Below are 25,929 nucleotides of genomic sequence, written 5' to 3'. Positions count from 1 at the left end.
CTCAAAATTGCGCTCTAGCGCCCCCTAGGAAGAAGAAAAAACTACGCTGCCTGTAACTCCCACTAGGAAGGTCGGAGAGACATGAAACAAAAACCTTTATGTAGGTCTGACTTAGATCTACATTTCACAATTGTATACCCTCGGGCTAAAATCAACAGGAAGTTGGCAATTCCCCCTTCAAGACAAAAAAGTACTAAAAACAGTCACTTTTGCCTCTTTGAGCTGTAATTTGACCCCCTTAACATGCTTCAAAACTCACCAAACTGAACACACACATCAGGACTGCCTAAAACTGTTATCTAATGAAAAAACCTAACCCCAAATCTAAACATTGTGCTCTACAGCAATTTTCTTATAAAACGCACAAAAAACTACTCCTCGGATGAAAAATCTGACAAAACTGCCTGTAACTCCCACTGGGAAGGTCGGAGTGAGATGAAACAAAAACCTCTATGTAGGTCTCACTTAGACCTACATTTCATAAATTGACAACCCCCAGCAAAAATCAACAGGAAGTTTTCTATTCCCCCTTCAAAACAACATTTTTGTTAAAACCGGTCACCTTCCTTCAAAATCTGTCTCCTCTGAGCGCGTTTGTCGTTTCGCCTTCAAACTAACACAGGTGAGACTTGGGACTAAAACTTGACAAAAGTATTGGGACACTTAGTACTAGCACCTGCCAAATACGCGGGCCCGACCAACGCTGCTTGCAGCTCTAATTATTACTATTATTGTTTTTTCACTATTTGTTGTTGTTTTGTTACTAATTTATATCCGTTCTTTTAAATCCTATTTAAAGTTCAGTTTTGGTGGTACAATAAATACTAATGTTTTTAAATTAATACAAGTGGAAAACTTTCAACGTTTTTCGTCGCCCAAACAGATTCTTTGGATGTGATAAATGCCGAAGTTTTATTTACGGAGGCAATAATTGAGCATGGACTTCCAATCGCACTGGCTGAGCACATGGGACAGTTAAATGTTTGTAATGCAACCTTTAAAAATCATTACGCGGTGATCGCGGTCCCAAAAATAAACTTTTCTTGCATGATAATGTCCAGAAAAACTCGCTTTATATTACTATAGAGTCCTTTTAACGAATGAGTTTGATGGTTTATCACAAACCTTAAATGAAAGAAGTCCTTTGTTCTCCTGCACCATGCATGCGCTTTGACCTTGCTTCGTGTTTGGTGCGCAATCCTGTCGGCTGTATTTCACAGCACGTCTATTTAAAGTTCAGTTTTGGTGGTACAATAAATACTAATGTTTTTAAATTAATTGGTTTATTAATAATTGTGTTATTAATACAATCAAAATAATTTTAATTTTGCCATAGTCATCCAGCCCTTTCGTGGCGGTGCCATCTTGGTATGAAAACGAGGGTAACATTAAAGAACGACCGGCTGCCACTTCAGAGGAAAAAACACCATTTCAACTCTCACATACACTTTTTATCATCTTTATTGTTTATCATCCAGCCTTGCATGTTTATCTGTTTACTAGTTGTTTGTTATCCAGCTCTACTGCATTGCATTTTGTGATGTTTTTAAAATGTTGGCTTCTCCATGGAAGAAAAATAAATGAAATAGCAGGACAGTTTTAGTATAATGTATATTCTATTGACTTTGCAAAGACGAGTGCTCACCTCTTAACTACGTGTTGCCTTCCTGCAGGTGTCCTGGAGAGATATAGCAGGACTCGATGAGATAATCAATGAGCTACAAGACACAGTCATTCTGCCCTTTCAGAAACGACACCTTTTGACTGGATCCAAGCTCTTTCAGCCACCTAAAGGTACCTCAGCAGCTACAATAGATAGTCAGTCCAACATTCCTTGTAGCCATTTTTTAAACCGTTTATCTTCATTTTGGTGAATGCGAATCCCACACATCAATAATGTGGTAAAATGCAGATGGTTGTGTTGAATGTTGCAACACATGAACAGACCACCAGTCTAGTACCCGCACTCTTTTACTATGAAGCCACGCTGTTGTAACACGTGGCTTGGCATTGCTGAAATAAGCAGGGGCGTCCATGATAACGTTGCTTGGATGGCAACATATGTTGCTCCAAAACCTGTATACCTTTCAGCATTAATGGTGCCTTCACAGATGTGTAAGTTACCCATGTCTTGGCCACTAATACACCCCCATACCATCACACATGCTGCCTTTTGAACTTTATAACAATCCGGATGGTTCTTTTCCTCTTTGTTCCGGAGGACACGACGTCCACAGTTTCCAAAAACTATTTGAAATGTGGACTCGTCAGACCACAGAACACTTTTCCACTTTGTATCAGTCCTTCTTAGATGAGCTCGGGCCCAGCGAAGTTGGCGGCGTTTCTGGGTGTTGTTGATAAATGGCTTTCGCTTTGCGTAGTAGAGTTTTAACTTGCACTTACAGATGTAGCGACAAACTGTAGTTACTGACAGTGGTTTTCAGAAGTGTTCCTGAGCCCATGTGGTAATATCCTTTACACGCTGATGTCGGTTTTTGATGCTGAGGGATCGAAGGTCCGTAATATCATGGCTTACGTGCAGTTATGTCTCCAGATTCTCTGAACCTTTTGATATTACAGACCGTAGATGGTGAAATCCCTAAATTCCTTACAATAGCTGGGTGAGGAATGCTGTTATTAAACAATTTGCTCAGGCATTTGTTGACAAAGTGGTGACCCTCGCCCCATCCTTGTTTGTGAATGAGTGAGCATTTCACGGAAGCTGCTTTTATACCCAATCATGGCACCCACCTGTTCCCAATTAGCCTGTTCACCTGTGGGATGTTCCAAATAAGTGTTTGATGAGCATTTCTCAACCTTCTCAGTCTTTTTTGCAACTTGTGCCAGCTTTTTTGAAACATGTTGCAGGCATCAAATTCCAAATAAGCTAATATTTGCAAAAAATAACAAAAGTTTTCCAGTTCGAATGTTAAGTGTCATGTCTTTGCAGTCTATTCAATTGAATATAAGTTGAAAAGGATTTGTTGTATTCTCTTTTTATTTACCATTTACACAACGTGACAACTTCACTGCTTTTGGGGTTTGTATATTTTCAGTTTTTTTTAATCGTCCAAAACAAAAACTCGACTTAATTGATAATATCCATACACTTCTGAGGCTTACCATTGAATGTATTAATTCTATATTAATGAGTTTAAAAGAGTGTTTAGCATTAAAAAGTGTAAAATATGACTTGTTGATATTTTCTTCTTGCAGGTGTTTTGTTGTTTGGCCCACCAGGATGTGGGAAGACCATGATCGCTAAGGCAACAGCCAGAGCTTCCGGCTGCAAGTTTATCAACCTGCAGGCGTCCACACTGACCGACATGTGGTACGGCGAGTCCCAAAAGCTGACGGCGGCAGTCTTCTCTTTGGCGATCAAGCTCCAACCATGTATCATTTTTATTGATGAAATTGGTGAGTCGATCAACCGTGATGGCTGTCAGCACAAATTATTTTAAAAATCATTGTTTACCGTATACTGTATATAGTTGTTGAGACTCCCATTAAATGAAGGATAGGATGGCTCTATTTCAATGCATCAGTTGTTACCCATCCAAAACGGCCAAATTGATTGCATGGACAAATTCCACATGCTCATCATAAGCTTTTGATCAAATTACTTTGTCACAGTGAGCTTGCAAGCACCACTGTCACACATCTGACAGCAACACCTTCCAGAAGTGTCCCAAATAATTGGTAGAGGCATTGAGTCTGCTTCCGAGCAAGCATCACTGTCTTGCATGTGTGTGTTGGCTGACAACTCAACTTGTATAGTGAAAACATAGCTATTAAAATTGGAATGCTTTTGAGTTGTCATGAAATGATTAATGATTCTAAGCCTCACACTAGCAAACATGTTCCTGATGCAATAGTTACTATTATTCAGCGGAACATAATTGAACACAGTGTAATAGTGTTGAGAGATTTTGATAGCACTTCCAAATAGTTGTTTGTAGGTGAACTTAGGGGTGTAACGGTACGTGTATTTGTATTGAACCGTTTCGGTACGGTGGTTCCGGTTTGGTTCGTAAGTGTACCGATAGTTTCCACACGGACATATTAAGTAGCGTAACGCACGTTGTGTAAACAATGCACACCGAGGCACAACACACGGCATGCTAGCAGCTAACGGGCTAGGATAGACTGACCATACGTCCTCTTTTCACCGGACATGTCCTCTTTTGCGGAGCTGTCAGGGCGGAGATTCTTAAATGCCTCAAAAGGGTTGCGTGTATTTTCAATGTACGTTCAGGGTTAAGAAGGGGTTAAAAACAAAACAAACAGCAGCATTGGTGAGGGAGGGGCAGAGACAGAGAGAGAGAGAGAGTTATGATAAACGCGCATGCGTCGCCAGGCTCTGCTTTTTATCCATAGATTTATCGCATTTAATTTTTTATTATCTATAGCAGGGGTGTCAAAAGTGTGCCCCGGAGGCCATTTGCGGCCCACAGCTAATGTTTTAAAGGCCCACGGCACATTCTAAAAATACTATTAAAATAAACAAAAATATAACGACAGTGAAATAAAAAAAGCTTAAATGTAATTTAGAAAAAGTTGCAATGTTGACTAATAAAACAAAGCTGTTTTTTTTTTCTCTTTCGAACTGTCATTGCTCAAAACATAATATTGAATCAAAATCAATGTTATTATGAATTATTGACCTATCCAAGGTTCCCATTACTTCACATCAAATATTACACTAAGAAACATATTTTTGGTGGAAGATTTTGCAAATTTGGTAAATAAATAACCCAAAAATTTGTATTTTGTTGTTTTCTTACTGTACCGAAAATGAACCGAACCGTGACCTCTCAACAGAGGTACGTACCGAACCGACATGTTTGTGTACCGTTACACCCCTAGGTGAACTGCAAAATACTAAGTATAAATATGTCTTACTGCCTAATGTGTATTATTGAATCAAATGTCAATATATTAAAAACAATTAAACAATATGTATGTAGTTCATGTAAAAAAAACCTCACAGTTGATTAATATTTTAGATATCATAACATCAGTACAGCAGGAAAAAAGAGACATGCGAGTCAACCCTGTGTGCCCACAAAACTGACCTTAAATTGTGGTTTAATCTAAAGGGCTATTGTGTTGACTCAGTGCCAGAGGTGGGTAGTAACTAGGGTTGCACATCTCTCTCTGATAAACGATTCGATATGCATCTAGATACACAGGTTACGATTCGATTCAAAAACGATATCCTTTTATTACAGACCGATTCGATTGGATTCGATTCCGAACGATACGATTCGATTTAATGGTTAATATTCAAGACTCCAAATCCCCAAGCATTATGGCTTTATGGCACTGGCAAAAAAAACAGAACAACAAAATCACATGTCAATGTATTTATTTTTAGACATGGACCAAAAAAAGTCTGGCTGAATTGTAGGATGGGAACTCCAGAGGTAAAAGTAGCACAGAATAGTAACAACAAAGTGCAATATTTCAGCCTGAGCATAGTTTTGAACACTAGAGGTAGGTAACAAAGATTCAATATTTCAACCTGCTGCTAGTGTATGTCAACGATGCTCGACACAATTTACAAATAGCATGGCTTCTGTCGAGCTTCCCTTCCTTCTTATAAAACCCAAAAACTTTCCACACTTTGGATTTCTGTCTCCCCGATGCGTTGAAAATCTTTCTCGGTCCATTATCACCTTCGGTCAGACTGACACTTTCGTTCTCCTCCTTCATTTTCCGTGTTGTCCCTTGTTTATCACTCGTGCTAATACTAGCTAGGCGGCTACCGCGTTTGGCGAGTAGCTTCAGCTCTCGCGTTGTTTTAGAGACGCTGGCGCATATTGTAATCTAGCCAACCCATGCAAAGTCTCGCGATAACCGATCCATGACTCTATAACCGATTCAGCTAGGAATTCATGAATTATTCGCATTGATTGAGGAGTCTGCTACCGATGCGGCCTAATCGCTCACTTGTTGAATCGAATACTCGGTCGCATCGGTGTATCGTTCACAACCCTAGTAGTAACGCGCTACATTTACTCCGTTACATCTACTTGAGTAACTTTTGGGATAAATTGTACTTCTAAGAGTAGTTTTAATGCAACATACTTTTACTTTTACTTGAGTATATTTATAGAGAAGAAACACTACTTTTACTCTGCTCCATTTATCTACATTCAGCTCGCTACTCGCTACTGATTTTTATCCATCTGTTAATGCACGCTTTGTTTGTTTTGGTTTGTCAGACAGACCTTCAAAGTAGGATCTATCGCATGCCTGCGTTTCACCAATCAAATACAGTCACTGGTGACGTTTGACTCCGTTTCACCAATCAAATGCAGTCACTGGTGACGTTTGACTCCGTTTCACCAATCAAATGCAGTCACTGGTGACGTTTGACTCTGTTTCACCAATCAAATGCAGTCACTGGTGACGTTTGACTCCGTTTCACCAATCAAATGCAGTCACTGGTGACGTTTGACTCCGTTTCACCAATCAAATGCAGTCACTGGTGACATTTGACTCCGTTTCACCAATCAAATGCAGTCACTGGTGACGTTTGACTCTGTTTCACCAATCAAATGCAGTCACTTGTGACGTTTGACTCCGTTTCACCAATCAAATGCAGTCACTGGTGACGTTTGACTCTGTTTCACCAATCAAATGCAGTCACTTGTGACGTTTGACTCCGTTTCACCAATCAAATGCAGTCACTTGTGACGTTTGACTCCGTTTCACCAATCAAATGCAGTCACTTGTGACGTTTGACTCCGTTTCACCAATCAAATGCAGTCACTTGTGACGTTTGACTCTGTTTCACCAATCAAATGCAGTCACTGGTGACGTTTGACTCTGTTTCACCAATCAAATGCAGTCACTGGTGACGTTTGACTCCGTTTCACCAATCAAATGCAGTCACTTGTGACGTTTGACTCCGTTTCACCAATCAAATGCAGTCACTGGTGACGTTTGACTCCGTTTCACCAATCAAATGCAGTCACTGGTGACGTTTGACTCCGTTTCACCAATCAAATGCAGTCACTTGTGACGTTTGACTCCGTTTCACCAATCAAATGCAGTCACTGGTGACGTTTGACTCCGTTTCACCAATCAAATGCAGTCACTTGTGACGTTTGACTCCGTTTCACCAATCAAATGCAGTCACTTGTGACGTTTGACTCCGTTTCACCAATCAAATGCAGTCACTGGTGACGTTTGACTCCGTTTCACCAATCAAATGCAGTCACTGGTGACGTTTGACTCCGTTTCACCAATCAAATGCAGTCACTGGTGACGTTTGACTCTGTTTCACCAATCAAATGCAGTCACTGGTGACGTTTGACTCTGTTTCACCAATCAAATGCAGTCACTGGTGACGTTTGACTCTGTTTCACCAATCAAATACAGTCACTGGTGACGTTTGACTCTGTTTCACCAATCAAATGCAGTCACTGGTGACGTTTGACTCTGTTTCACCAATCAAATACAGTCACTGGTGACGTTTGACTCTGTTTCACCAATCAAACAGAGCCAGGCGGTCACATGATTAACTGCACATAAAGTTTCAGCGCCAAACAACAACAAGTTTAAGCTTACATGAACTCAACGTCAAATTTGAGGAAGCACATCGCGGTAAGCAACGTCATTAGATATTTTGGCTGTCACCATAGGCTGTCACACACACACACACACACACACACACACACACACACACACACACACACACACACACACACACACACACACACACACACACAGTGTGTTCCCAGGTGCAGCCCACACCTATCAGTTTATGGTTTGCGTAAAGGCTAACTTGTTATTTTCCTTTGTAATCTCTGCTTACTTACTATGTTATTGTGGCTCAAGTTGCCTTAATTTTTTTTATGTTAATGTATTATTATTTAATATATATTATTGTTTTAGATGCTTAAGAGATATTCCTGGCTCTGAATTTGCTCATTGCTATTTTTATGTTTTTGTGCATTATTTGTTGTCGTCATCATTAAACGAACAGGTTACTCATCAGTTACTCAGTACTTGAGTAGTTTTTTCACAACATACTTTTTACTTTTACTCAAGTAAATATTTGGGTGACTACTCCTTACTTTTACTTGAGTAATAAATCTCTAAAGTAACAGTACTCTTACTTGAGTACAATTTCTGGCTACTCTACCCACCTCTGCTCAGTGCACACACACACACACACACACGAGCAATATACAAGAACCATTAAAGGGTGTTTTGGTTCTGTCTCATGATACACAAACATTGTGTGACTTTTCTCTATAATGGTCTTCGTCAGAGTCGTTTCTCAGGAACCGGTCCAGCCTCGATCACGAGGCCACTGCCATGATGAAGGCCCAGTTCATGAGCCTTTGGGATGGCCTAGAAACGTCCTCAGCTACTCAGGTAATTACAAGTGCTGACACTTTCTGTAATGGGGCTACGGCTGCTGGCTCGGTTTAGAGATAACTTTGCAGTGTTGTTCCATTTTAGTTGTTTACAAATGAATAGCATGTGTTCACATTGTATTATTGTTCCTACTGTAGGTCATGATCATGGGGGCAACAAATCGACCACAAGACATGGATCCCGCTATCCTGCGCAGAATGCCCACCACTTTTCACGTTGGCCTTCCTGTAAGCTCAGTTGTTTGTATGTAATCAGAATATGTTGCGAGATAGAGCGATAAGGGTTTGTGTTTGTCCATTTGGTGGGCGCTCGGAATGACGTCACTGTGGAGTTATTAAAACATTCCAGTTACGATTCAATTTGGTGGTAATGATGGTAATGGGACACCTGAAGCCCAAAGTGGCTGTGTCATGTTTGTTATTGTTACAGATAGTATCGGACTGCCGATATTATTGGCCGTTTAAAATGTAATATCGGAAAATATCCATCCATCCATCCATCCATCTTCTTCCGCTTATCCGAGGTCGGGTCGCGGGGGCAGCAGCCTAAGCAGGGAAGCCCAGACTTCCCTTTCCCCAGCCACTTCGTCCAGCTCCTCCCGGGGGATCCCGAGGCATTCCCAGGCCAGCCGGGAGACATAGTCTTCCCAACGTGTCCTGGGTCTTCCCCGTGTCCTCCTACCGGTCGGACGTGCCCTAAACACCTCCCGAGGGAGGCGATCGGGTGGCATCCTGACCAGATGCCCGAACCACCTCATCTGGCTCCTCTCCATGTGGAGGAGCAGCGGCTTTACTTTGAGCTCCCCGCGGATGACAGAGCTTCTCACCCTATCTCTAAGGGAGAGACCCGCCACCCGGCGGAGGAAACTCATTTCGGCCGCTTGTACCCGTGATCTTGTCCTTTCGGTCATGACCCAAAGCTCATGACCATAGGTGAGGATGGGAACGTAGATCGACCGGTAAATTGAGAGCTTTGCCTTCCGGCTCAGCTCCTTCTTCACCACAACGGATCGATACAGCGTCCGCATTACTGAAGACGCCGCACCGATCCGCCTGTCGATCTCACGATCCACTCTTCCCTCACTCGTGAACAAAACTCCGAGGTACTTGAACTCCTCCACTTGGGGCAGGGTCTCCTCCCCAACCCGGAGATGGCATTCCACCCTTTTCCGGGCAAGAACCATGGACTCGGACTTGGAGGTGCTGATTCTCATCCCAGTCGCTTCACACTCGGCTGCGAACCGATCCAGCGAGAGCTGAAGATCCTGGCCAGATGAAGCCATCAGGACCACATCATCTGCAAAAAGCAGAGACCTAATCCTGCAGCCACCAAACCGGATCCCCTCAACGCCTTGACTGCGCCTAGAAATTCTGTCCATAAAAGTTATGAACAGAATGGGTGACAAAGGGCAGCCTTGGCGGAGTCCAACCCTCACTGGAAACGTGTCCGACTTACTGCCGGCAATGCGGATCAAGCTCTGACACTGATCATACAGGGAGCGGACCGCCACAATCAGACAGTCCGATACCCCATACTCTCTGAGCACTCCCCACAGGACTTCCCGAGGGACACGGTCGAATGCCTTCTCCAAGTCCACAAAACACATGTAGACTGGTTGGGCAAACTCCCATGCACCCTCAAGGACCCTGCCCAGAGTATAGAGCTGGTCCACAGTTCCACGACCAGGACGAAAACCACACTGTTCCTCCTGAATCCGAGGTTCGAATACCCGGCGTAGCCTCCTCTCCAGTACACTTGGATAGACCTTACCGGGAAGGCTGAGGAGTGTGATCCCACGATAGTTAGAACACACCCTCCGGTTCCCCTTCTTAAAGAGAGGAACCACCACCCCGGTCTGCCAATCCAGAGGTACCGCCCCCGATGTCCACGCGATGCTGCAGAGTCTTGTCAACCAAGACAGCCCCACAGCATCCAGAGCCTTAAGGAACTCCGGGCGGATCTCATCCACCCCCGGGGCCTTGCCACCGCGGAGCTTTTTAACTACCTCAGCAACCTCAGCCCCAGAAATAGAAGAGCCCACCACAGATTCCCCAGGCACTGCTTCCACATAGGAAGACGTGTTGGTGGGATTGAGGAGGTCTTCGAAGTATTCCCTCCACCGATCCACAACATCCGCAGTCGAGGTCAGCAGAACACCATCCTCACCATACACAAATATCGGTATCGGTTTCAAAAAGTAAAATGTATGACTTTTTAAAACGCCGCTGTACGGAGTGGTACACGGACGTAGGGAGAAGTACAGAGCGGTTGCGTCTCCCAGTCATACTTGCCAACCCTCCCCATTTTCCCGGGAGACTCAAGAATTTCAGTGCCCCTCCCGAAAAATCTCCCGGGGCAACCATTCTCCCGAATTTCTCCCGATTTCCACCCAGACAACAATATTGGGGGCGTGCCTTAAAGGCACTGCATTTGCGTGCCGGCACAATTACATAATATCTACGGCTTTTCACACACACGAGTGATACATACTTGGTCAACAGCCATACAGGTCACACTGAGGGCGGTCGTATAAACAACTTTAACACTGCTACAAATATGCGCCACACTGTGAACCCACACCAAACAACAATGACCGTAACACAACAGAACAAATACCCAGAAACCTTTGCAGCACTAACTCGTCCGGGACGCTACAATATACACCTCCCGCTACCCTCCCCCACCCCCCAACCCCGCCCACCTCAACCTCCTCATGTCCCAAATTCCAAGCTGCTGTTTTGAGGCATGTTAAAAAAAAATAATGCACTTTGTGACTTCAATAATAAATATGGCAGTGCCATGTTGGCACTTTTTTCCATAACTTGAGTTGATTTAATTATGAAAACCTTGTTTCATTGTTTAATGCATCCAGCGAGGCATCACAACAAAATTAGGCATACCGTATTTTCCGCACTATAAGCCGCCCCGGGTTATTAGCCGCACCTTCAATGAATGGCATATTTCAAAACTTTGTCCACCTATAAGCCGCCCCGGGTTATAAGCCGCGCCTACGCTGCGCTAAAGGGAATGTCAAAAAAACAGTCAGATAGGTCAGTCAAACTTTAATAATATATTAAAAACCAGCGTTCTAACAACTCTGTCCCAAAATGTACGCAAATGTGCAATCACAAACATAGTAAAATTCAAAATATTGCAGAGCAATAGCAACATAATGTTGCTCGAACGTTAATGTCACAACACACAAAATAAACATAACGCTCACTTTCTGAAGTTATTCTTCATTCGTAAATCCCTCGAATTCTTCGTCTTCGGTGTCCGAATTGAAAAGTTGGGCAAATGTGGGATCCAAAATGGCCGGTTCCGTCTCGTCGAAGTAATCGGAGTCAGTGTCACTGTTGTCCAGCAGTTCTGTGAATCCTGCCTTCCGGAAAGCTCGGACCACAGTTGTGACCGAAAAATCTGCCCAGGCATTTACGATCCACTGGCAGATGTTGGCGTATGTCGTCCGGCGCTGTCTCCCTGTCTTAGTGAAGGTGTGTTCGCCTTCGGTCATCCATTGTTCCCACGCCGTTCGCAGTCGTGATTTGAATGCCCTGTTGACACCAATATCCAGCGGTTGGAGTTCTTTGGTTAATCCACCCGGAATGACGGCGAGTGTTGTATTTGTGTGCTTCACTTGTTTTTTGACACCATCTGTGATGTGGGCGCGCATAGAGTCGTATATCAACATGGACGGAGCTGTGTGAAAAAAGCCACCCGGCCTCTTCGCGTAAACTTCCCTTAACCACTCGCTCATCTTTTCTTCATCCATCCATCCCTTCGAGTTAGCTTTTATGATGACGCCGGCTGGAAAGGTCTCTTTTGGCAAGGTCTTCCTTTTGAATATCACCATGGGTGGAAGTTTCTGGCCATTAGCATGGCAAGCTAGAACCACAGTGAAGGATGACTTCTCATTCCCTGTGGTGCGAATATTCACCGTACGTGCTCCCGTTGTATCCACAGTGCGGTTCACAGGAATATCAAAAGTCAGTGGAACCTCGTCCATGTTGATAATGTTCTCTGGCCGGATCTTTTTTTCAGCTATCTTGTTTTTACAATATGCACGGAAAGTAGCCAGCTTTTCTTGAAAGTTTTTAGGCAGTTGCTGTGAAATAGTAGTCCGTGTGTGGATGGAGAGATTGCGTCTTTTCATGAACCGGAAACCTGTCGCTTAGTAGGAGCCATTTTGTGGTCTTTACAGATGTAAACACACAAAGGAAATGAAACGTAATATCCGCGCGCTTCTTCTTCTTCTACGCGGGCGGGTGGTTGCTTACAGTAGAAGAAGAAGCGCTTCCTCTTCTATGGGGGCGGGTGCTTACCTTGGCGGTTGCTTGCGTAGAAGAAGAAGCGCTTCCTCTTCTACCGGGAAAAAAGATGGCGGCTGTTTACCGTAGTTGCGAGACCTAAACTTTAAGAAAATGAATCTTAATATTAATCCATATATAAAGCGCACCGGGTTATAAGCCGCACTGTCAGCTTTTGAGTAAATTTGTGGTTTTTAAGTGCGGCTAATAGTGCGGAAAATACGGTATTTGTATTGAACCGTTTCGGTACGGGGGTTCCGGTTCGGTTCGGCTCGGAGGTGTACCGGACGAGTTTCCACACGGACATATTAAGTAACGTACCGCACATTGTGTAAACAATGCACACCGAGGCACAACACACGGCATGCTAGCAGCTAACGGGCTAGGATAGACTGACCATACGTCCTCTTTTCACCGGACAATGTCCTCTTTTGCGGAGCTGTCAGGGCGGAGTTTCTTAAATGCCTCAAATGTCCGGCATTTTGAGTTAGGGTTGCGTGTATTTTCAATGTACGTTCAGGGTTAAGAAGGGGTTAAAAACAAAACAAACAGCAGCATTGGTGAGGGAGGGGCAGAGACAGAGAGAGAGAGAGAGTTATGATAAACGCGCATGCGTCGCCAGGCTCTGCTTTTTATCCATAGATTTATCACATTTAATTTTTTATTATGTATAGCAGGGGTGCCATTTGTGGCCCACAGCTAATGTTTTAAAGGCCCACAGCACATTCTAAAAATACTATTCAAATAAACAAAAACATATACAAAAGTGAAATAAAAAAGCTTAAAGGTTAAATGTATTTTAGAAAAAGTTGCAATGTTGACTAATAAAACAAAGCTGTTTTTTTTTTTCTTTCAAACTGTCATTGCTCAAAACATAATATTGAATCAAAATCAATGTTATTATGAATTATTGACCTATCCAAGGTTCCCATTACTTCACATCAAATATTACACTAAGAAAAATATTTTTGGTGGAAGATTTTGCAAAATTGGTAAATAAATAACCCAAAAATTTATATTTTGTTGTTTTCTTACTGTACCGAAAATGAACGGAATCGTGACCTCTAAACCGAGGTACGAAATGTTTGTGCACCGTTACATTCCTAGATTTGAATTCATATCCAACAATTACTTTTTACTGTCAATATCAACTACCAATTTTGCATTTTTAATGTTTTCTGCTGGTGGTGTGCCTCCGTATTTTGTCAATGAACAAAAATGTGCCTTGGCTCCAAAAAGGTTGAAAAACACTGTTTTACACAATAAATATTTGTCCACTTTAAGAGATTGGTCAGTACTTAATCATCCATCCATCCATCCATCTTCTTCCGCTTATCCGAGGTCGGGTCGCGGGGGCAGCAGCCTAAGCAGGGAAGCCCAGACTTCCCTCTCCCCAGCCACTTCGTCCAGCTCCTCCCGGGGGACCCCGAGGCGTTCCCAGGCCAGCCGGGAGACATAGTCTTCCCAACGTGTCCTGGGTCTTCCCCGCGGCCTCCTACCGGTCGGACGTGCCCTAAACACCTCCCTAGGGAGGCGTTCGGGTGGCATCCTGACCAGATGCCCGAACCACCTCATCTGGCTCCTCTCCATGTGGAGGAGCAGCGGCTTTACTTTGAGCTCCTCCCGGATGGCAGAGCTTCTCACCCTATCTCTAAGGGAGAGCCCCGCTACCCGGCGGAGGAAACTCATTTCAGCCGCTTGTACCCGTGATCTTGTCCTTTCGGTCATAACCCAAAGCTCATGACCATAGGTGAGGATGGGAACGTAGATCGACCGGTAAATTGAGAGCTTTGCCTTCCGGCTCAGCTCCTTCTTCACCACAACGGATCGATACAGCGTCCGCATTACTGAAGACGCCGCACCGATCCGCCTGTCGATCTCACGATCCACTCTTCCCTCACTCGTGAACAAGACTCCGAGGTACTTGAACTCCTCCACTTGGGGCAAGATCTCCTCCCCAACCCGGAGATGGCACTCCACCCTTTTCCGGGCGAGAACCATGGACTCGGACTTGGAGGTGCTGATTCTCATCCCAGTCGCTTCACACTCAGCTGTGAACCGATCCAGTGAGAGCTGAAGATCCTGGCCAGATGAAGCCATCAGGACCACATCATCTGCAAAAAGCAGAGACCTAATCCTGCAGCCACCAAACCAGATCCCCTCAACGCCTTGACTGCGCCTAGAAATTCTGTCCATAAAAGTTATGAACAGAATCGGTGACAAAGGGCAGCCTTGGCGGAGTCCAACCCTCACTGGAAACGTGTCCGACTTACTACCGGCAATGCGGACCAAGCTCTGGCACTGATCATACAGGGAGCGGACTGCCACAATCAGACAGTCCGATACCCCATACTCTCTGAGAACTCCCCACAGGACTTCCCGAGGGACACGGTCGAATGCCTTCTCCAAGTCCACAAAACACAAGTAGACTGGTTGGGCAAACTCCCATGCACCCTCAAGGACCCTGCCGAGAGTATAGAGCTGGTCCACAGTTCCACGACCAGGACGAAAACCACACTGTTCCTCCTGAATCCGAGGTTCGACTATCCGGCGTAGCCTCCTCTCCAGTACACCTGAATAGACCTTACCGGGAAGGCTTAAGTACTTAATCATTAATCATTAATCATGAACTGTTGATTTGAGTTATGGCCCTTTCTTATACTTCTTATACCTTGCTTTAAAATAAATGACTTGCAAGATTGCTTAATACTATTTTTAACGTATATAAAACAGTTTAGTATTTATTATTGGGTTAAGATGCCAACATACACTCACACACAGAATCATTATATGTCTTTTCTGCAGAACACCGGACAAAGACAGGACATCTTGAGGCTAATCTTAGCTGGAGAAAGTGTAAGCTATGAGGTCTTAACAAGACTGCCCTGGCTGCCATTCTCTTTGTTTACCATCCCACTTTCTCCTGGGCAGCTGAGCGACACCATTAATCTGAAGGAGATAGCCGAAAAGACGGAAGGCTACTCTGGCAGCGACCTGCGGGAACTTTGCCGCGATGCTGCCTTTTACCGAGTTCGAGACTACGTGCGCAAGGAGCAGATGAGGCAGATCACCCAGCAGTTAGGAGAGGTCCAAGAAGACGAAAAGTAAGACACAACATTTCTCATGTGCTTTTTTTATTTGTGGGAAAACAGTAGAAGCCTCAAACTTCAACTTGGGGTTAGACCAGTGCACACTGCAAAAAGTCAAGTGTTCAAAAACAAGAAAAAATTAAAGCTGCAAGCAGCGTTGGTCGGGCCCGCGTATTTGGCAGGTGCTAGTCCTAAGTGTCCAAATACTTTTGTCAAGTTTTAGTCCCAAGTGTCCCAATACTTTTGTCAAGTGTACCTACCTTGTCTGCATTGTGTGGGCACGCTGGTGCTTACTGCTTTTAAGCAGCCATCTTAAAAAAAAACAGCAGCGCAGCAGCATCAGCGCAGCGGTTCTTTGAAGGCTCATAAAATCAAAACCGGAGCAGTTATAAAAACGTAGTAGTTTTAATCACAAGGGTTCGATCTCTCTCCTGTGTTAGTTTGAAGCCAAAACGACAAACGCGCTCAGAGGAGATAGTTTTTGAAGGAAGGTGACCGGTTTTGACAAAAATGTTGTGTTGAAGGGGGAATAGCAAACTTCCTGTAGATTTTTGCTGGGGGTTGTCAATTTATGAAATGTAGGTCTAAGTGAGACCTACGGAAAGGTTTTAGTTTCATGTCTCTCCGACCTTCCCAGTGGGAGTTACAGGCAGTTTTGTCATTTTATTCTTCCGAGGAGCAGTTTTTTCTCGGTTTTATTCAAAAATTGCTCTAGAGCTCAATTTTGAGATTTGGGGGTAGGTTTTTTTTGTAGATCGCAATGTGTGCGTTCAGTTTGGTGAGTTTTGAAGCATGTTAAGGGGGTCAAATTAAAGCTCAAAAAGGCAAAAGTGACTGATTTTACTAAAATTTAGTGTTGAAGGGGGAATAGCAAACTTCCTGTAGATTTTTGGCCGAGGAAATAAATTAATAAAATTTAAGTCTAAGTGAGACCTACATAGAGGTTTTTTGTTTCATGTCTCTACGACATTCGTACTGGGAGTTAGAAAAAGTTTACTTTGTAGGGGGCGCTAGAGCTAGGTTTTTTTCACCAAAGAGTTTTGTTCGAGTTTATTTATGTGTGCGTTTTGAAGCATGTTAAGAGGGTCAAAGTACTGCGCAAAGCTGCGGAATAAGAAAGAATAATAATAAAACCTTACAAATTCAATAGGTCCTTATGTCCCATTGCATAAGGACTCCCTGTGGGAGTCCTTTTGCAATGGGCCATGCGGGCCCTAAAAATACAAAAATGAGGGGTATTTTATTTGAACTACCGTATTTTCCGCACCATAAGGCGCCCTGGGTTATAAGCCGCGCCTTCAATGAACGGCATATTTCAAAACTTTGTCCACCTATAAGCCGCCCCCGTGTTGTAAGCCGCATCTAACTGCGCTAAAGGAATGTCAAAAAAACAGTCAGATAGGTCAGTCAAACTTTAATAATATATTAAAACCAGCGTTCTAACAACTCTGTTCACTCCCAAAATGTACGCAAATGTGCAATCACAAACATACGTATATCAACATGGACAGAGCTGCGTGAAAAAAGCCACCCGGCCTCTTCGCGTAAACTTAAACTTACCTTAACCACTCGCTCATCTTTTCTTCATCCATCCCTTCGAGTTAGCTTTTATGATGACGCCGGCTGGAAAGGTCTCTTTTGGCAAGGTCTTCCTTTTGAATATCACCATGGGTGGAAGTTTCTGGCCATTAGCATGGCAAGCTAGAACCACAGTGAAGGATGACTTCTCATTCCCTGTGGTGCGAATATTCACCATACGTGCTCCCGTTGTATCCACAGTGCGGTTCACAGGAATATCAGTTGCTGTGAAATAGTAATCCGTGTGCGGATGGAGAGATTGCGTCTTTTCATGAACCGGATACCTGTCGCTTAGTAGGAGCCATTTTGTGGTCTTTACAGATGTAAACACACAAAGGAAATGAAACGTACGGTGATATCCGCGCGCTTTTTCTTCTTCTACGCGAGCGGGTGGTTGCTTACAGTAGAAGAAGAAGCGCTTCCTGTTCTATGGGGGCGGGTGCTTACCTTGGCGGTTGCTTGCGTAGAAGAAGAAGCGCTTCCTCTTCTACCGGGAAAAAAGATGGCGGCTGTTTACCGAAGTTGCGAGACCGAAACTTTATGAAAATGAATCTTAATATTAATCCATATATAAAGCGCACCGGGTTATAAGGCGCACTGTCAGCTTTTGAGAAAATTTGTGGTTTTTAGGTGCGCCTTATAGTGCGGAAAATACGGTAAGCAAAATTATCTGCCAATAGAGCAAGAAAATTTGGCTTGTCAGGACTTTCCAAAACAAGTCAAATTAGCTAACCTCAATGAACCCCAAAATAGCTTAAAATAAGTATATTCTCACTAATAACAAGTGCACTTTTCTTGGTAGAAACAAAAAAATGAGACCTTTTTGCTCAATATGTTGAAAAATATTCTTAAATGAAGTAAATGCTAGTGCCATTATCTTGACATAATGATATGCGCTCGGCATTACATTTCTTGAAAGTTAAAGTACCAATGATTGTCACACACACACTAGATGTGGTGAAATGTGTCCTCTGCATTTCCCTTGTTCACCCCCTGAGAGCTGAGGGGAGCAGTGGTCAGCAGCAGTGCCGCGCCCGGGAATCATTTTTGGTGATTTAACCCCCAATTCCAACCCTTGGTGCTGAGTGCCAAGCAGGGAGGTAATGGCTCCCATTTTTATAGTCTTTGGTATGACTCGGCCGGGGTTTGAACTCACAACCTACCCATCTCAGGGCGGACACTCTATAACTGAGTAGGTAGAAACCAGCAAACTTATACTAAAAATTTATTTATTGTTCTTAATGGAAAGGCAACAAGGCAAGCGCTTGTTACTCTCGGTGTCTCCTAGCCGCTCAGGCAAATCATATTGTCTAAAAATGCATTTTTCCATGGGTAACATGACATCATCGCGCCAAGTGCGTGCTCTTTCAGTCAATTAGTGCGCCCCTAACCCTAACCTCTAACCCCAACCCTAACCAACACTCTTTCTTTATGCCTAACCCTAACCCTAACCAGGGGGCCTAAATGAGGTGTGAGTGTGAGCCAGTTGGATTGTTGATGGACCATGCACATTACCTTTTTACTTCCCTTCTTTATTTTCCTTATATCCCCCACGGCCCTTCTTCCCTAACCCTAACCATTTCCTTTCTCTATATCTAAAACCAACCCTAACTCCTAACTCCTAACCCCTAACTCCTAACCCCTAACCCTAACCCCAAACCTAACCAACCCTCTTTCTTTATGCCTATCCCTAAACCTAACCCCACCCCCAACCCTAGCCCTAACCCTAACTAACTCTTTTACTTTATGCCTAACCCTAACCCTAGCCCTAACCCCTAACCCTAAACCTAACCCCACCCCCAACCCTAGCCCTAACCAACTCTTTTTCTTTACGCCTAATCCTAACCCTAATCCTAATCCTAACCCCAACCCTAACACCTAGCCCCTAACCCTAAACCTAACCCCACCCCCAACCCTAGCCCTAACCCTAACCAACTCTTTTGCTTTATGCCTAATCCTAACTCTAGCCCCAACCCTAACCCTAACCCCTAACTCCAACTCATCCTAACCTAACCCCCAACCCTAACCCAACCCCTAACCCTAACCCATTCTAACCTAACCCCCAACCCTAGCCCTAACCCTAACCAACTATTTTTACTTTATGCCTAACCCCAACACCAACTCTAAACCCAACCCCTAACCCTAACCCTAACCCTAACCCTAAACCCTAACCCTAAACCCTAACCCAAACTCAATTAGTGCGCAAGGCATATATGCATGTATATATATATATATATATATATATATATATATATATATATATATATATATATATATATATATATATATATATATATATATATATACAGCCCGGCCCCCGGACAAATTTTTTTTAATTGTAATTTTGAAGAATTTATCTGAATGTGCATTAAATATTTCTGTTCAAAAATGTTTGAAACGTCACATGTTAAATGTTTAAATATTAACTGTCAGTTTACTGTACTGTGCCAGCTGTACTACTATATGAGTACCTATTTTCTATTGTTTCATTGAAAATAAAACAGCAAAGTCCATTTGGCTGTCATCTGTTTTAATTATGAGACACAATTGTGTCAAAGTCATGATTTTTTTTTTTCATGCTTGAAATAAGAAATGATGACTTTAAAAAAGTAGTTTTTTACTTGTGAGTGTTGATGACACAGCTTTGCAACACTTGATATTCTAGTTTCAAGCATGTTTTACTCAATATAGGTCATCAAATATCAGCAACAAGCTGTAATATCTTACTGAGATCATTTAGGACCAAAACACTTAAAACAAGTAAAACACTCTAACATAAAATCTGCTTAGTGAGAAGAATGATCTTATCAGACAGAAAATAAGCAAATATCACCCTTATTTGACATATTTCATCTTACTTAGATTTCAGTTTTTGCAGTGCAGGTCTCTTACCGACTGTGCATTTTTAATGCTATGACTTTCAAATAATTGATGTGGTGGTATTTGGACCACAAAGCACTCAATTGTGATATTATGAGTCATGAATTAATAAAGTATACAAAATGCAGATGAGAAACATTAATGCTGACATACTGTAAGTGTTGACATTGAGAGGGTGTTGGAATACATGCAAAAGTCTTGTTGGAGATTTCGCAATATCAGAAATGTAGACAAGGGATAAAGACAATAGGAAATCATGAAACAAATGATTTTATGGCAGTGTAATTATTCCCCCACACTCCGCAGACATTCCATTCAATACACATGCATAATATATCCCAATAACTAATAACCCCTAACGAGAACGTAATTCAAATACATAATTAAACTACATACAATAAAGTGGTGCCTCGGTTGTTGTTTTTTTAGCAAACTCTTCGAAAAGGTCAGACTCAGACCAAATACTTAGGAATTCAAAGCAAAACTTGCCATAACAAATAATGGGTAACACTTTAGTATGGGGAACATATTCACCATTAATTAGTTGCTTATTAAAGTAGCAACGACTTATTTTAGAGTTATTTGGACACTAGGGGAACATATAAGGGTTAGGGTTAGGGTTACTAATAAGCAACGATTCTGAGGTTATTGAGGCAAGACTCTTAGTTAATGGCTTACTGCTTGTATAATCAGGCCATGCAGAATAAGGCATTAATAATAATGACTAATTAAGAGCCAATATGTTACTAATTTGCATGTTAATAAGCAACTAATTAAGGTTGAATATGTGTTCCCCATACTAAAGTGTTACCAAATAATGTATATTAAGGCTGCAGCTAACGATTATTTTTCTATCGATTAATCTATATATTATTTTTTCGATTAATCGGTTAATCTATAGATTATTTTTTCCGATTAATCTATAGATTATTTTTCCTTTTACCGATTATTTTTTTATTTAAAAAGAAGATGAAAAAATAAATGTAGACCAGTTTTTTCAAAAGGCATGGCTTTTATTTACAAAAAAATATGTGTTCCCCATACTAAAGTGTTACCAAATAATGTATATTAAGGCTGCAGCTAACGATTATTTTTCTATCGATTAATCTATAGATTATTTTTTTCGATTAATCGGTAAATCTATAGATTATTTTTTCGATTAATCTATAGATTATTTTTTCCTTTCACCGATTATTTTTTTATTTAAAAAGAAGATGAAAAAAATAAATGTAGGCCAGTTTTTTCAAAAGGCATGGCTTTTATTTACAAAAAAAAAAAAGTATGGCCACTCAGTCAACATTGACAACAACATGACAAAATATTCTGTAACAATGTAAACATTTAAAACTTTTAACATTTAACAAAATTAAAAGTAGCGTATTTGCTTTTTAATGTGCAAATATAAAATAAACATACAGTGCAAATCTTAATATTCTGCAATAGTATAAGCATTTCAAAAAGTAAAAGTATTGCTTATTTTGCTTTAAAATGTGCAAAAATAAAGATAAACATTATTTATGCCTCAAACTCGTTTCGCAAAATAATTAGCGCATGCTTGGCCTTACCGCCGGCTCAGGATTAACGCCGGATCAAACTCGTTTCGCAAAATATTAATTTTATTAGCGCATGTCTGGCATTTTCGCGGGGTCAAACTCGTTTTGCAAAATAATTAGCATATGTAATAATGACTAATTAAGAGCCAATATGTTACTAATTTGCATGTTAATAAGCAACTAATTAAGGTTGAATATGTGTTCCCCATACTAAAGTGTTACCAAATAATGTATATTAAGGCTGCAGCTAACGATTATTTTTCTATCGATTATCTATAGATTATTTTTTTCGATTAATCGGTTAATCTATAGATTATTTTTTCGATTAATCTATAGATTATTTTTCCTTTTACCGATTATTTTTTTTATTTAAAAAGAAGATGAAAAAAATAAATGTAGGCCAGTTTTTTCAAAAGGCATGGCTTTTATTTACAAAAAAAAAAAAGTATGGCCACTCAGTCAACATTGACAACAACATGACAAAATATTCTGTAACAATGTAAACAGAGGTTTTAAATTAATTAGCGCCCTGGCGGCTATTCAAGTATGCGACGCGTCGACGCACAAAAACGTTTTCAAGGTAAAAAATGATTTTCAAGGTACAAAAAAATTTTCAAGGTAAAAATTTTTTTTTCAAGGTAAAAATTTTTTTTCAAGGTAAAAAATGATTTTCAAGGTACAAAAAAATGTTCAAGGTAAAAAAAATTTTTCAAGGTAAAAAATGATTTTCAAGGTACAAAAAAATTTTCAAGGTAACATTTTTTTTTCAAGGTAAAATTTTTTTTTCAAGGTAACATTTTCTTTTCAAGGTAAAAAATGATTTTCAAGGTACAAAAAAATTTTCAAGGTAAAAATTTTTTTTCAAGGTAACATTTTTTTTTCAAGGTAAAAAATGATTTTCAAGGTACAAAAAAATTTTCAAGGTAAAATTTTTTTTTCAAGGTAAAAAATGATTTTCAAATTTCTTTAAATTTTAACAAATGTTTTTAATTTTTTTAATTTTTTTTAATTTGTAAATTTTTTTAAACTTTTTTTTAATTTGTAAAATGTTTTAAAACAATTTAAAACAATTTTAAATGTTTTTAATTTTTTTAAACAATTTTAACAATTAACGTTTTTTTTAGGGTTAGGGTTAGGGTTAAGAATAGGGTTAGGGTTAGGGTAAAATGTTTTTAAAAAAGTTAAAAAAAAAGTTTAAAAAAAATTAAAAATATTTTTAAAAAATGTAAAATATTTAAAAATTAAAAAAAAATTAAAAAAATTTAAAAAAAGTTAAAATTTTTACAAGAATTTAAAAAAAATTACAAAAAAATTACAAAATTAAAAAAAAATGTTTTAAGTTAAAACATGATTTTCAAGGTAAAAAAAAATTTTCAAGGTAAAATTTTTTTTTCAAGGTAAAAAATTATTTTCAAGGCACAAAAAAATTTTCAAGGTAAAATTTTTTTTTCAAGGTAAAATTTTTTTTTCAAGGTAAAAAATGATTTTCAAGGTACAAAAAAATTTTCAAGGTAAAATTTTTTTTCAAGGTAAAAAATGATTTTCAAGGTACAAAAAAATCTTTCAAGGTAAAATTTATTTTTCAAGGTAAAATTTTTTTTTCAAGGTAAAAAATGATTTTCAAGGTCCAAAAAAAATTTCAAGGTAAACTTTTTTTTTCAAGGTAAAAAATGATTTTCAAGGTACAAAAAAATTTTCAAGGTAAATTTTTTTTTTCAAGGTAAAAAATGATTTTCAAGGTACAAAAAAATTTTCAAGGTAAAATTTTTTTTTCAAGGTAACATTTTTTTTTCAAGGTAAAAAATGATTTTCAAGGTACAAAAAAATTTTCAAGGTAAAATTTTTTTTTCAAGGTAAAAAATGATTTTCAAATTTCTTTAAATTTTAACAAATGTTTTTAATTTTTTTAATTTTTTTTAATTTGTAAATTTTTTTAAACTTTTTTTTAATTTGTAAAATGTTTTAAAACAATTTAAAACAATTTTAAATGTTTTTAATTTTTTTAAACAATTTTAACAATTAACGTTTTTTTTAGGGTTAGGGTTAGGGTTAAGAATAGGGTTAGGGTTAGGGTAAAATGTTTTTAAAAAAGTTAAAAAAAAAGTTTAAAAAAAATTAAAAATATTTTTAAAAAATGTAAAATATTTAAAAATTAAAAAAAAATTAAAAAAATTTAAAAAAAGTTAAAATTTTTACAAGAATTTAAAAAAAATTACAAAAAAATTACAAAATTAAAAAAAAATGTTTTAAGTTAAAACATGATTTTCAAGGTAAAAAAAAATTTTCAAGGTAAAATTTTTTTTTCAAGGTAAAAAATTATTTTCAAGGCACAAAAAAATTTTCAAGGTAAAATTTTTTTTTCAAGGTAAAATTTTTTTTTCAAGGTAAAAAATGATTTTCAAGGTACAAAAAAATTTTCAAGGTAAAATTTTTTTTCAAGGTAAAAAATGATTTTCAAGGTACAAAAAAATCTTTCAAGGTAAAATTTATTTTTCAAGGTAAAATTTTTTTTTCAAGGTAAAAAATGATTTTCAAGGTCCAAAAAAAATTTCAAGGTAAACTTTTTTTTTCAAGGTAAAAAATGATTTTCAAATTTTTTTAATTTTTAAAAAATGTTTTTAAATTTTAAATTTTTTTTTTTTTTTTTTTAATTTGTAAAATGTTTTAAACTTTTTTTTAATTTGTAAAATTTGAAAAAAACCAGCTTTGTTTTATTAGTCAACATTGCAACTTTCTCTAAATTACATTTAACCTTTAAGCTTTTTTATTTCACTTTTGTTATGTTTTTGTTTATTTGAATAGTATTTTTAGAATGTGCCGTGGGCCTTTAAAACATTAGCTGTGGGCCGCAAATGGCCTCCGGGGCACACTTTTGACACCCCTGCTATAGATAATAAAAAATTAAATGTGATAAATCTATGGATAAAAAGCAGAGCCTGGCGACGCATGCGCGTTTATCATAACTCTCTCTCTCTCTCTCTGTCTCTGCCCCTCCCTCACCAATGCTGCTGTTTGTTTTGTTTTTAACCCCTTCTTAACCCTGAACGTACATTGAAAATACACGCAACCCTAACACAAAATGCCGGACATTTGAGGCGTTTAAGAAACTCCGCCCTGACAGCTCCGGTGAAAAGAGGACGTATGGTCAGTCTATCCTAGCCCGTTAGCTGCTAGCATGCCGTGTGTTGTGCCTCGGTGTGCATTGTTTACACAACGTGCGTTACGCTACTTAATATGTCCGTGTGGAAACTCGTTCGGTACACCTCCGAACCGAACCGGATTCCCCGTACCGAAACGGTTCAATACAAATACACGTACCGTTACACCCCTAGTGGGACCCCATTTTTATGACTTGATTGTTCTGACTGTTATGTTGTGTGCTGCAGTTCGGTGGATGAGGAGCAGCTGCGTCCCGTCAGCCAGCTGGATCTCCTCTTTGGGCTGGACAAGATGAGGGAATCCAAACGCGCCACAGTGTCCACGCTATCCGCCACGTCTGAGGTTCCGCTGGACTGAACACCTTTTTGAAGTTGCACTTTTTAATCTATTTATTTTTCTGTTCCCGCTGATCTACAGCAGGTGTACTCCTCCAATAATCAATACGGTATGCTGCTTTATTTTTTTGTCTTCAGGCTGAACGTGTGACCGCTGTTAGTAAACCACAAATACAGGTAAAAGCCAGTAAATTAGAATATTTTGAAAAACTTGATTTATTTCAGTAATTGCATTCAAAAGGTGTAACTTGTACATTATATTTATTCATTGCACACAGACTGATGCATTCAAATGTTTATTTCATTTAATTTTGATGATTTGAAGTGGCAACAAATGAAAATCCAAAATTCCGTGTGTCACAAAATTAGAATATTGTGTTAGGGTTGAATTTTGAAGACACCTGGTGCCACAAACTAATCAGCTGATTAACTCAAAACACCTGCAAAGGGCTTTAAATGGTCTCTCAGTCCAGTTCTGAAGCCTACACAAACATGGGGAAGACTTCAGATTTGACAGCTGTCCAAAAGGCAACCATCGACACATTGCATAAGGAGGGAAAGACACAAAAGGTTATTGCTGAAGAGGCTGGCTGTTCTCAGAGCTCTGTGTCCAAACACATTAATGGAGAGGCAA

General features: G+C 39.9%; 1 protein-coding gene across 2 annotated transcripts in view; it reads left to right on the top strand.

Moving 5' to 3' along the window:
* The window catches only part of atad1a (ATPase family AAA domain containing 1a), a 43,903-nt gene extending 18,378 nt beyond the window's left edge, over positions 1 to 25,525 (top strand). For both annotated transcript variants that reach the window (XM_061985889.2, XM_061985890.2), the window contains exons 4-10: positions 1,674 to 1,794; positions 3,217 to 3,417; positions 8,285 to 8,391; positions 8,532 to 8,621; positions 15,507 to 15,557; positions 15,633 to 15,805; positions 25,188 to 25,525. In XM_061985889.2, the coding sequence (XP_061841873.1) occupies positions 1,674 to 1,794; positions 3,217 to 3,417; positions 8,285 to 8,391; positions 8,532 to 8,621; positions 15,507 to 15,557; positions 15,633 to 15,805; positions 25,188 to 25,317 (873 nt within the window). In that variant the 3' untranslated portion in view covers positions 25,318 to 25,525. The remainder of the gene's footprint in view (positions 1 to 1,673; positions 1,795 to 3,216; positions 3,418 to 8,284; positions 8,392 to 8,531; positions 8,622 to 15,506; positions 15,558 to 15,632; positions 15,806 to 25,187) is intronic.
* Positions 25,526 to 25,929: the final 404 nt, after the last annotated feature.

This window comes from Nerophis lumbriciformis, linkage group LG12 (genome assembly GCF_033978685.3).
Source record: "Nerophis lumbriciformis linkage group LG12, RoL_Nlum_v2.1, whole genome shotgun sequence".
Lineage (NCBI taxonomy): Eukaryota > Metazoa > Chordata > Actinopteri > Syngnathiformes > Syngnathidae > Nerophis > Nerophis lumbriciformis.
The sequence above is the reverse complement of the archived record's forward strand: the minus strand, read 5'-3'. Positions and strand labels throughout refer to the sequence as shown.